General features: G+C 43.8%; 1 protein-coding gene across 10 annotated transcripts in view; it reads right to left on the reverse strand.

Annotated features, from left to right (window-relative positions):
* Positions 1–12,526, reverse strand: part of SPECC1L (sperm antigen with calponin homology and coiled-coil domains 1 like) — a 125,335-nt gene that overhangs the window by 59,837 nt on the left and 52,972 nt on the right. For all 10 annotated transcript variants that reach the window (XM_029216716.1, XM_029216745.1, XM_029216790.1 and 7 more), the window contains 3 exons: positions 7,015–7,088; positions 5,748–5,923; positions 887–1,050 (listed from right to left, as the gene is read on the reverse strand). In XM_029216716.1, the coding sequence (XP_029072549.1) occupies positions 887–1,050; positions 5,748–5,923; positions 7,015–7,088 (414 nt within the window). The remainder of the gene's footprint in view (positions 1–886; positions 1,051–5,747; positions 5,924–7,014; positions 7,089–12,526) is intronic.

Raw genomic sequence — 12,526 nt, forward strand, 5'->3', positions numbered from 1 at the left:
TGAAGGAACGCCGGGCTCTGCTCATCTTCCCTCACCTCCTCCTAAGGAGCTCGTCACTTCCCTCCACACGGATTTTCTCACGTATTTCATTTAGTGCAATTAAATGTGTGTAATTGTCTGCTCACATGTCAGTCTCCCTCTCTAGACTGAACTGTTCAAAAGTAGGATCCTGGGAATTCCCTGGTGGTCCAGTGGTTAGGACTCAGCACCTTCGCTGCTGGGGCCCGGATTCGATCCCTGGTTAGGGAACTAAGATCCCACAAGCCGCACGGCGCAGCCAGAAAAAAAAAATTAAATTAAAAAATAAAGAGGAGGCCACTGAATGAGCAGTGGATGGTGTGCCCCTAGTGATGGAGAGCAGAGCAGGTGTGGGTGCGGGAGGCCAGACCAAGAGGCCTTGCTAATGGGTCAATGTCAAGGTGAGGAAGGAGGATTGAAGGAAGAAGGAAGATTCCGAGATTTCTGGCTTACGTGACTGGGTGGAATGGTGCTGCCATTCACATGGGGAAAGATGGAAGTTAAGGGACAAGATCTGGTTTCGGACGTGAGAATCTGGGAGACACCTGGGTGTCAGTGTTAAGTAGCATCTGAATACACTGGGCCTGAGGAATTCAGAGCAAGGGAGAGGGCTGAAGTCCCACATCTGGAAGTTCTCAGGCACAGAGAAGACACATCTGCATGGGGTAAGGCCCAAGTCTGACTCCAAGATCTCTGAGGCTGAACAGATCCCAAATCTCCTGTTAAAATCCACCTTGCAGGAAGACTAACTCACTAACATCATATGAAATGTGATGAGACTCAGAGTAAGATGGTAAAGAACATCAACTAGAACAGAGAACATGTGGTACGTGAACACGACTGCCCGCTAGGGCACGATGGATGTTACCTTGAGACGCACTGTCGAACGACTTGATGAGGGTTTTCACCGTAGGGGTCGGCTCAGAGGAAGTCGAGGACCTTCTACTCAGCCCCATCCCCTGCCTCAGGGCTGCCAAGTCTCTCTCAACAGCATTCATGTAGTTATACACCCGGCCACGCTCCTCCTCTTGCCTGAAAACAGTACTGAAATCAGGGCATTTTTGTATACATACTAGAAAATACACATTTCCCCTTCCCAACTGAGAAGTATTAAAAAGTATCAGTTAAAAACAAGAAAATAGTATCAGTTGAGCTGAGTAAATTACCTGGTCTAATATTCTTATTTGCTTGGTGAATTCCAGGAAATGATACTAAAATTTTTATATCAGGTTATCCTAACTAGGTTAAGTAACCATTAGTTTCCATTTTCATTTGTGTAAGTGTAAGGTGAGAACATCAGTAATCAATTAGCAGTAAAATGGGAGGTGGGCTCAGAACTAGGGACTGTAAGGTTCTGTGCTGTGGAGAAGGCCCTTCCCAGGACAGTGAGTCTGGGAATTCACAGCACATGCAGTCAATTGATACCTGCTCTATCTAACATGCCATGCATAGGCGTGGAAATACAAAGAAATGAAATCAAAGCCCATACTCTTAAATTCTTTTTTAAAAATGGTATAGTCACCAAATAGAATTTCTACAAAGGGGGAGGGGGGAAAGCCTGGACCCGTATTGGTAACATGAATCTCCTACATGTTCAGTGTGAGTCAACTAAAAAAATCAATTCCACTTCATTTCTGGAAAGCTCTCATTCACTGAGCAAACACTGAAGTTTACATCTGGAAAGAGATTTCAGCTGCAGAGTTTGCATGTGTTATATAACTACAAGCCAGTTCATACTGTACAAAAATTAAGCCAGTCTGTAGGAAAATTTGTCTTTGGTGGCCATTTGGCTCTTATGACAGAGTTTTTTTGCCAAAATGCCTCATGCTTGGACGTTTTAATAAAGAATGTACAAGAGCCATTATCCAACTTTTTGGTCTTAGAGCCCTTTTCCACTCTTAAAAACTATTGAGGACCCCAAAGAGCTTTTGTTTATGTGGGTTACAGAGATTGACATTTACCATATTAAATATTTTAAATATTTAACTCATCTAAAAACAAACTCAGGGCTTATTAACATAATTAACATATTTTTACGAAAAACAACTATGTTTTCCAAATCAAAAAAATTAATAAGAAGAATAGCAATGTTTTTATTTTTTTTAATTTTTTAAAAAAAAATTTATTTACTTATTTGGCTGCACCGGGTCTTAGTTGCGGCATGTGGGATCTAGTTCCCTGACCAGGGATTGAACCTGGGCCCCTGCATTGGGAGCGCAGAATCTTAGCCACTGGACCAGCAGGGAAGTCCCCAGAATAGCAGTGTTTTAACATTTCTGTACATCTCTTTAATGTTTGGCTTAATAGAAGACTGTCAGATTCTCGTTTCTTTTGTATTCAATCTATTGTGACATGAAAAAAAGCAGGCCTCATACAGATACGTAGTTGGAAAAGGGAATAATATATATATATTTTTTCTTTTAATAAATTTATTTTATTTATTTATTTTTTGGGCTGCACTGGGTCTTCGTTGCTGCGTGTGGGCTTTCTCTAGTTGCGGTGAGCAGGGGCTACTCTTCATTGCGGTGCGCATGCTTCTCATTGCAGTGGCTTCTCTTGTTGCGGAGCACGGGCTCTAGGCACGTGGGCTTCATTAGTTGTGGCTCACAGGCTCTAGAGCACAGGCTCAGTAGTTGTGGCGCACGGGCTTAGTTGCTCTGCGGCATGTGGGATCCTCCCGGACCAAGGATCGAACCCGTGTCTCCTGCATCGGCAGGTGGATTCCTAACCACCGCGCCACCAAGGAAGTCCAGGGAAGAATATTTTAATGATATTAAAACAGATAACTATGGCTATTCTTCTTTGATAAACACTAAAACACAATAAGTGGTAGTAACTTATAAGTTAGTTAAAATGTGGAACCTGAAACCATATGAATGAATGAAATTTTCCTACTCTGTCCATCTCGCACTTTTAACGCATATGGATTCTTTACCCACCCAGGATTGGCTGACATCATGCCCTGGTCATACGGAAAATACTGGTTCACAGAGTTACATGGATTTTCCAAGTGTTGGTGCCTGTCATTAAACAATTTACTCTTTAGGGCTTCCCTGGTGGCGCAGTGGTTGAGAGTCTGCCTGCCGATGCAGGGGACACGGGTTCGTGCCCCGGTCCAGGAAGATCCCACATGCCGCGGAGCAGCTGGGCCCGTGAGCCATGACCGCTGAGCCTGCGCGTCCGGAGCCTGTGCTCCACAATGGGAGAGGCCACAGCAGTGGGAGGCCCGCGTACCACAAAACAAACAAACAAACAAACAAACAATTTATTCTTTACAAGTCTCTTGTTAATATCACTAGGGATCTCATCAGGAAACTCTTTATGGGAAGCTGCTGAGCTTGCAATGGCAGATACAAGTTTTCCAAAATCCTAACATTCACTTAAAAGCCCATGTTTTATCATTGGTACCAAACACTGTTAGTTGCTTTCCTTGAAGTGACAGGCTCCCTTAATCATTTTCAAGAAATATCCACCAAACACTAAAGTCTGAATACCAATAGCTTGTGTCAGTCATTCTCAAGTAAAAATCTTCACTCCATGAAAAATGAAAACAGCACAAACTCCAGTGACACGCAGTGCTCTCTTCCAGACTGCTGCACACCTGGGCACACAGCTGCAGATGCAGCAGCAGCTCCTTACGCGACTTCCCACCCATCTCATAGGACCTTAAAAAGAATACAATGGGGGGGCTTCCCTGGTGGCGCGGTGGTTAAGAATTCGCCTGCCAATGCAGGGGACACGGGTTCGAGCCCTGGTCCGGGAAGATCCCACATGCCGCGGAGCAACGAAGCCCGTGCGCCACAACTACTGAGCCTGTGCTCTAGAGCCCGCGTGCCACAACTACTGAAGCCCACACGCCTACAGCCCGTGCTCTGCAACAAGAGAAGCCACCGCAATGAGAAGCCCGCGCACCACAACAAGAGAAGCCACCGCAATGAGAAGCCCGCGCACCACAACAAAGAGTAGCCCCTGCTCGCCGCAACCAGAGGAAAGCCCGCGCGCAGCAACAAAGACCCAACACAGCCAAAAAAAAAAAAAAAAAAAAAAGAATACAATAGGGGACTTCCCTGGCAGTCCAGTGGTTAAGATTTCGCCTTCCAATGCAGGGGGTGCGGGTTCAATCCCTGGTCAGGGAGCTAAGATCCCATATGCCTCACGGTCAAAAAACCAAAACATAAAACAAGCAATATTGTAACAAATTCGATAAAGACTTTCAAAAAACAAATGGTCCACATCAAAAAGAAATATTAAAAAAAAAAAAAGAATATACTCAAGGACCAAGACAGAGTGATATTACTAATTTACTGCTTCACCAAGGACATCTGTAAGGGAAACCTGCATTTTGAAAATGAGAGTGGCTGGTGGGGAAGAGCACAATGACCACGAGTACAATTTGGTGCCAAGGCCTTGATCCATCAACAACTGCCGTCCACCATCTGTGCAAAAAGTCAACACAGTGAAGAGGGCAAACAGCACGTCAGCATTATTATGAAAACAGTTTGACCTCGAAGAGCCCCTGAAAGGGCCCTGGGGACCCCTGGGTCTGTAGACCTCACTCTGAGAACTGCTGCTCTACACAATGCTACTTCTCTCGGGGGCACATCCTTTAAGTATGTGTCTCAAACAGTGACAGGCTCTCGGGAGCCAGTGGAACAAGTCTCTCAGAGTAGAATTTCAGTCACTTGGGCTACCTTTCGAATGGAGCATTTCTATTCATTCAGTGGTACAAAGGAGGAAGGGTAATGTACTAGTGGAGAATTAATAATCTTCCAACTCATTCCTCCGTGTTCTGCTTATTAAAGAAGCCAAAGAAAAATGGTTTAACAATACTTCCCACTGGGCATCCACTAGACCTAGGCAACAATAAAATAAGACAGCTTTTCCAAGTTGGCCTGTTAAATATTTTTCTAAATTTTTTACCTAGGGCTGCTTAAGAATTGTTCAAAGTAATGAATAATCAAATTCTTCACAATAACCTCAAACTCTACTGATACTTAATAAAAATCTCAAAAACCACTCTCCCCCGCTCACAGATAGAATCTCACTAGGAACTCAGAGCACATCATCTAAGACTTTTTACGGGTTTCCAAAGAGCTCTATGTTAAATGGGAAAATACCTGTGTGTATTAAGCATAAGACAACTCCTCAAGCAAGCCGTGGAGAGAAATCGGCCTGTATCCTTCACCCGGGTCTCTAAAATACCTGCTAATGGACACTGGCCGTGGCCCTGAGCGCCATCCAGGGGTGTCTCACTTCAGCCCTACAACAACTCTGTGACACAAGCAGGACTGTGTCCACTGCAGAGACAAGCAAACTGAGGGCCTGAGCGAGCCCTCACACCCAGCAGAGGCAGAGCTGCACGGGGCCGAGTCTGTCTGCCTCCAGGGTCCACGCCCTCCGTGAGGAGTACAACCCAAAGAAGAGCAACGGGCTGGGACAGGGGACAGAGGACTGGCGGGAACCACAATGGACCACATGCCAGCAGCCACTCCAACCCCTCCAGAGTTGTTGACTACGGACACTGACAACAGCTCTGAAAGGCCACAGAGACCACACTACTTTACAGGGGTCACAGAGTGAGGCCAGAAAAGGTGAGTAACTTCCACTGGACCCAAACTCAATCACACCAGTGTCAAGCCTATGTTCTTTCCATAAAACCACATCACAGAACCATGACTCAAGTGCTCCCTATTGAAACATAAGTACAGAGCTGGTTTCTCAAAACATACTTGCGTGACTTTATTTCCTCCAATTCTTTTGTGAGTTTCTCATTTTTTTCTTGAGCCTCATGTAATCGGCGCTTCAGATCACCAATCTCCTCTTGGGCTTCAGATTTAATGTCATTTGCGATGACCACCGCTGTCTGGAGATCAGCCTGAAACTGCCGCCATTCTGCTGATTCTTCCTACATTAAAAAACCAAACTTCTATTTCCAAAAGAGAGCAGTAAAGACTTATTTCAAAGCAATAAAATGTGCTTATGATTAGACTGCTGTAATGCACTATCTCAAATGATGACTAATTTCTTTTAAATCCCAGAGAATTGCTATTACCTATTTCTAACAGAAAACGTAATTATTTTTGGTGAATGTGTTCTTAGTGAGGAAGAGAGTTTCCAGCTGATCTGCCTACTGAGGCATCAGGCACTCAGGGTGCTCAGTATTAACAATGATAATGTCAAGCCTCCCTTCCTCATGGCAGGTATCAAAGTTAGTCTTACGAAAATAAACACAGCATCCAAAATGTACGTCTGAAAAGCTCTAGAAGGTAGATAAATGGTGTGTGAACCACACTGAAAGATTTTACAGGGAAAAACTATAAATATTCTGACACCAAAAACTAACAGGAAAAAAAAAATCAAAAGTAAAGGAAAAGGAAGAGGAAGCCAGAAGAAAAACACTGAATTTAATCTAGGCAGACAAAAAATCACACAAAGAGAGGAGCTGAGGACCTGTACAGCCTGCTGCTTCCCGCAGCCTCTGTGGCCGGGCGTGCTCCCCAGGGCAGCCCCTCTCCCAGAGCTACAGCTGCTGACTGGGCCCAGTGCCCACCACCCCAAGGCAGCCTGAGCAACTGAGGCACAACCCAAACTACGAGTCCAGCTTCCCTGACCCTCTGCATCAGAGCAGAGCATTGCTGCCGTCGGCAGGCTGACCAAATCCACAGAAGACAGAAAACTCACAAGAAAAGCAGTTTAGTTTGGGACGCTTCATAATCCAGAGCTAATAAACTTTCTTTCCAAAATATAACACTCGCTTCCTAAATCCCTCTTTCTAAAGTTACCACTCATCAATTACTAGTACAATCTTGCAACCAGTATCTAGCATCAGTCCCACTCTGAAGTGACAGCAGTAGCTTTCTGCCCAAAGCCCAGTGGGCTCAGTATTGTAACAGTATCTGAAGCTTCAGGTGAAGAAGTGGGGTCAACGACACCAAAGTGCTCAACTTTCAGAAAACTGTGCTTTCTAATGAGGTAGTATGTGAAGATTTATCCTACCCGGAGTCGCCTGTGGAGTGTCTTGATTTCTCTTTCCATGTCATGTTTTTGGTCCTGGAGTTTTTTAACTGTATCTGAAAAGACCACAAAAGTTTAAATATTTATTCTTACAACTGTGTTCGAAAGGAATAATATAAAGGGAGGAGGTACTTAAATATGACATTCAGAAAGTCATCCTGCCCAAAGACTTTTTATTTTTAATACAAAACTTTAAAAGGAAAAAGGAATGTCCAATCCAAGTATAAACCAGTATTACTTTGTAAGGAAAATATCAAATTTAAATCACAACTTCTGGATGACTTCCTTCCTCAGCCTCTTAATTCTGAAACAAAAAGTTAAGTAAAATCAATTGTTAGAAACACACACACATTGTTGGCTCATAACCAATCAAAACAACACTGACTGCAATTAAAATGGGAGATTTTAATCAAAAGGGTTATTAATCTAAAGTATTTTTGCAAGCATCACTTACTTCACATGCTGGAATAAATTCCAGAAAAGTGGTGAATTAGTAAGATGTTTACAAACTTAATTATTTTGTGACTTGGGGGAGGTGCTATTTAATTCTATGCAAAGTCTTTCACAAAATAAAGGATTAAGTAAATCCATTTCTCAAATTATTTCTAGCATAATATGAATTTCCTTCCAACAATGTCATGCACTGTGAACATCTGATGGGCACCACTACTATGCCAAGGCCGATCTAGACAGAGTGGGGCTGCAAAGATGAAGACACAGCCAAGGCCAGTCCCCTGGGATCCAGAAATTTACAAGGAAGTCCCCTTCTATTTGGAGGTTCTGCTCAAAAGCCCCTGCGTCAGGGGAAATGCCTGGGGAGGGCACCATGCTGGTGCTGCTGCCCAGCGCCTCCCCACGGCTGGTCACTCCGACAGCTCAGGAGCCCATCACTGTCTCTCTGGTTAAGCACCAGAGCAGGCACTTACACCTGGTGACAAACACTCTGACTTCACCGACGCCCCCCTGCAGCAGAGCCCTGTCCTTTCTGTGTTCCGACTCTGCCTTACACAGCCTTGTTGCTGCCACTGCCAACAGGGGTGCGTTTCTTCACACAGTGGCTGAGCACACCTCAGAGCCAGGAGCCACATGCCGAGGTTGCAGCCCCAGCACAGGTAGGCCTGTAGAGTAGAGCACGTGTATAAGGTCACAAGCTAATGGAAGCAGAAGAGAAAGCAATCCTAAGGTCATTACCTAGCATCAAGTGTTTCAATATTCCATTGCCAGAACTTAACTGTTTATTGTCAGGGATGTCAAACCATGGACACTGGTGTTTCTGAGTAAACATTCCCCCTACTCCTTACACGTAGCAGAGGGAACCCAGGCACAGCCAGCACCTGTGTGCAACAACATGTACCCAAAACACCTCTTAGGCTGTTAGCTTCCAATCAAGACCCTGAAGTATGAGCAGGCTGATGCTTTTCCTGAGACTGGTCCACGTCTTCCTTCTCCGAATTCCACGAGGAACCTGCTCTGCTGAAACCTCTGAAACCTTAATTCAATGTTGATACATTTGTGTTCTGACATTTTTAAAAGGCATGAATTCACTTCAGTAACAATATAAAGTCTAGAATATTTATAACAATTATATGTGTAATGATTACTATAAATACATAATAATGATGTTTTCTAAAGCTGAATAAAAAAATAAATGAGGGGCTTCCTTGGTGGTGCAGTGGTTATGAATCCGCCTGCCAATGCTGGGGACACAGGTTCGATCCCTGGTCCAGGAAGATCCCACATGCGCGGAGCAACTAAGCCCGTGTGCCACAACTACTGAGCCTGCGCTCTAGAGCCCATGACTCACAGCTACTGAGCCCGAGTGCTGCAACTACGGGAGCCCGCGAGCCTAGAGCCCGTGCTCCGCAACAAGAGAAGCCACCACGATGAGAAGGCTGAGCACTGCAATGAAGAGTAGCCTCTGCTCGCTGCAACTTGAGAGCTCGCGTGCAGCAACGAAGACCCAAAAGCAGCCAAAAATAAAATAAATAATAAATAAAATTTAAAAATAAATAAACGAGGACTTCCCTGGTGGCACAGTGGTTAAGAATTCGCCCGCCAACGCAGGGGACACGGGTTTGAGCCCTGGTCCAGGAAGATCCCACATGCCGCGGAGCAACTAAGCCCCTGTGCCACAACTACTGAGCCTGCGCTCTAGAGCCCACGAGCCACAACTACTGAGCCCGCGTGCTGCAGCTGCTGAAGCCCATGCGCCTAGAGCCCGTGCTCCGCAACAAGAGAAGCCACCGCAATGAGAAGCCCGCACACTACGATGAAGAGTAGCCCCCACTCACTGCAGCTAGAGAAAGCCCGCACGCAACGACCAAGACCCAATGCAGCCAAAAAAAAAAATAATACATAAATTTTAAAAAGATTAAAAAAAATTTTTTAATTAAAAAATGAGATAAAACATGGGTGGAAAAAAATGGCCATTTTTGGTAGCTAGTAGTCAATTTCCTCCCATTCATCACCCCAAAATTATTCCAAAAACTTAGAGCCTATGAAATAAAAAGTTAATTAATTACTTTTACTCAGTAATTCAACAAACTGCTCATAAGTACCTACTTTGTATCAGACTTTTTTACACGGTGCATGAGATATAAGGGAAAGGAAAAAAGGTACAGTTCCTACCCTTTTAGAGACAGAAAAGAGGATGTTTTCATATGCAAAGGATTAAACTTTAAAAGTCTGTCTCGGGCTTCCCTGGTGGCGCAGTGGTTGAGAGTCCGCCTGCCGATGCAGGGGACACGGGTTCGTGCCCCGGTCCAGGAAGATCCCACATGCCTCGGAGCAGCTGGGCCCGTGAGCCATGGCCGCTGAGCCTGTGCGTCCAGAGCCTGTGCTCCGCAACGGGAGAGGCCACAACAGTGAGAGGCCCATGTACCGCAAAAAAAAAAAAAAAAAAAAAAAGTCTGTCTCTATACAAGCTGCTTCAGACCTCATTTAACCTGGAAACTTAATGGGCAAACGGGCCACCCAATTTGGCTGAGGGCAAAGTGGACAAGCAGGTGAGTGAGTCTAATACCCTGACCCGAACCTCCAGAGGAAAGGATGACTCTGGAACCAGCAGGGAACTTGGCTCCGTATGACCTACGTGTAGATGAAATCAGGGTCTTGGTGATATTACCAGACATAGACAAGGAATAAGGACAGAAGCTAAAATATTTCTAGTGTGGAAAACACTAGGGGTTACACCTTCCATTTACACTATATTTATGTACAAAAAATATTTTATAATTAAAACAAGCAAACAAAAAAATGTGTAATTTCTCCTCTGCTGCAAATCCTTTGTCTTTTCTTTTGGTCACAAAGGATCTATCTAGGTAACTTACATGAGACAGATGACAGCAGATCTTGCTGCAGCCCACTTTAACATCTGGTGCCTTGATTCCCAGGTGACATTTTAAGCCACATGGCCATCTTAGACTGATCATAAAATCTCAAATTTCATTCATTTATTTTGTTATTATCCTTTTCTCACCAACCTCTACATTCATGGCCACAGAATTCACATGATCACTACTCTTAAAGGACATTCTTTTACCCTCAGCACTACGTATTTATTGTTGGCATGTCTTCTTTTAAACAGAAGGGAAGCTGGCAGCCAGTGGACATATTCAGACCGAATAAAGTACACTTCAAGTGTCTCCAGGGAATTTGATTTAAACTTTACAAAAGCATTAAAAGTGACAACAAGCTTTTCCTCCCTGGAAACAAAGACGTCTATGCTCCAGTTCTCGCTGTGAAGAGGCTTAGCAAACGGCCGCCTCTCCCAGTGACCAGTCACACAAGGCAGCTTAGCCTGCAACTCTGGGGCCTCTAAACGCAGTTTCCTTCCTCAAAGCTTTAAGTGTGAGAGACACTGCCATCTATTGTCTTAAACTCAAATGTAACATTAAATTCTATCAAAGAACAGAAGAACTACTATAACCTCATTTTTAAAATTATAACTCAATTTTACAATGTTATCTTGATTCTAGAAATCAGGTAAATTTCTATTCTCATTGTTATTAGTCCAACTTTGCTCTGAACAATTCTGGGCACTGCCCTGCCCATTTAATAATGGGGTTCATAATCTTTTTCACCACCAAGACCTATCATCACCAACAAAACCAGAACCATCAACCAGGCCTCCATGCTGGTTCCAGTTACAGGTCAATCACTCTTGAGGGTGTCACTGGGCAGCTACCACGGCACAGGATCTACCTACAACCCTTGGGGTGTAAAGTAATGAAAGTGCCACCAACCTTTCCTGCCCTCTGAGTCCCAGAAAACCCTTAGGGTACAGATACCCGAGTACTCAAGTCAGACTCCTGCATCTGGTCAAAAACCTCCAACTGCCATCAGGTGCAATTTTTAGAGGAAGGGAAAGGACCAGAGGAACCTATCAGTTAAAGCTCCACACCTCAGGGGCAGGGGAACAGGGCAGGTGGTGTATCCAACTACCAGACCACAGCTTTACTCCCAAACCAGAACTCCTGATGGAGGAAGAGGACACACATGAGTTTCAAATAAACCATTTACTATTTTTATTTTTCTTTTTTTAAAATTTTTTGGCCGCACCACGTGGCATGCGGGATCTTAGTTCCCCGACCAGGGATCAAACCCGTGCCCCCTGCAGTGGAAGCAGAGTCTTAACCACTGGACCGCCAGAGAAGTCTGTCTCTGTTTTTTAATTTTTATTTTACTCATTTTTATCCCCCTCCAAAAAAGTAAATATAACTTTTACCCCTTGATTCTAAAAGTAATGCACGCTCACAGTAACAAGTCTGGAAAACAGAAAATGGTGACAAAAATAAGATTACCTAGCATTTACATTTGGCATATATCTTTCCAGATTCCATATATGTGTGTATTATTTTTAAAGAAAAATGAAATTATACTATTTATACTGCTTCACAAGCCCTTCCATTAAGCAGTAGATACTGGACACCTTTATCAATAAATACAGACCTACAGCACCATTTTGATGGCCATGATAGATGGCCATCAATTGGTTGGCCATCAATGGCTATCAATTGGATATATCATGATTTGTCTCAGCAACCTCCTATTAATGAACAGCCGGAAGGGTTCCAATTTTTGTTATAAACACTATAAGTGTCTTTACAGTTTTTCAGATGTTACTTGAAGACACATTTTTAGAAGTAGAAGAAGTGAAGGACCATTTGAAACTACCAACAGGATCCAAGTCAATCCATTAGAAGGTTCTAGCTCAAGAATACAGAATATTTTTTGAGAAGTCACCACGTTAGAGCATTTATGGTACAGAATACACTGAAATTGGTATTTCTTAGGGAACACCATTATGCCTGGCTACAATTTCAGTGTAATGTTGTATTTAAAACTTTTATGGTTTTAATTACAGAAGTAATATACTCAGCTCATCCTCTATGCGACTTGCCTTATTTTGTGCACACATTTCTCCGTGCCTTGTTTATTTTGGCTGATGAAAGAGCAGCCACAGTAGGGATGTGCTAGGCACATGGGTTATTAA

This window comes from Monodon monoceros, unplaced genomic scaffold, assembly GCF_005190385.1.
Source record: "Monodon monoceros isolate NGI ecotype Baffin Bay Population unplaced genomic scaffold, NGI_Narwhal_1 Super_Scaffold_1, whole genome shotgun sequence".
Classification (NCBI taxonomy): Eukaryota; Metazoa; Chordata; class Mammalia; order Artiodactyla; family Monodontidae; genus Monodon; species Monodon monoceros.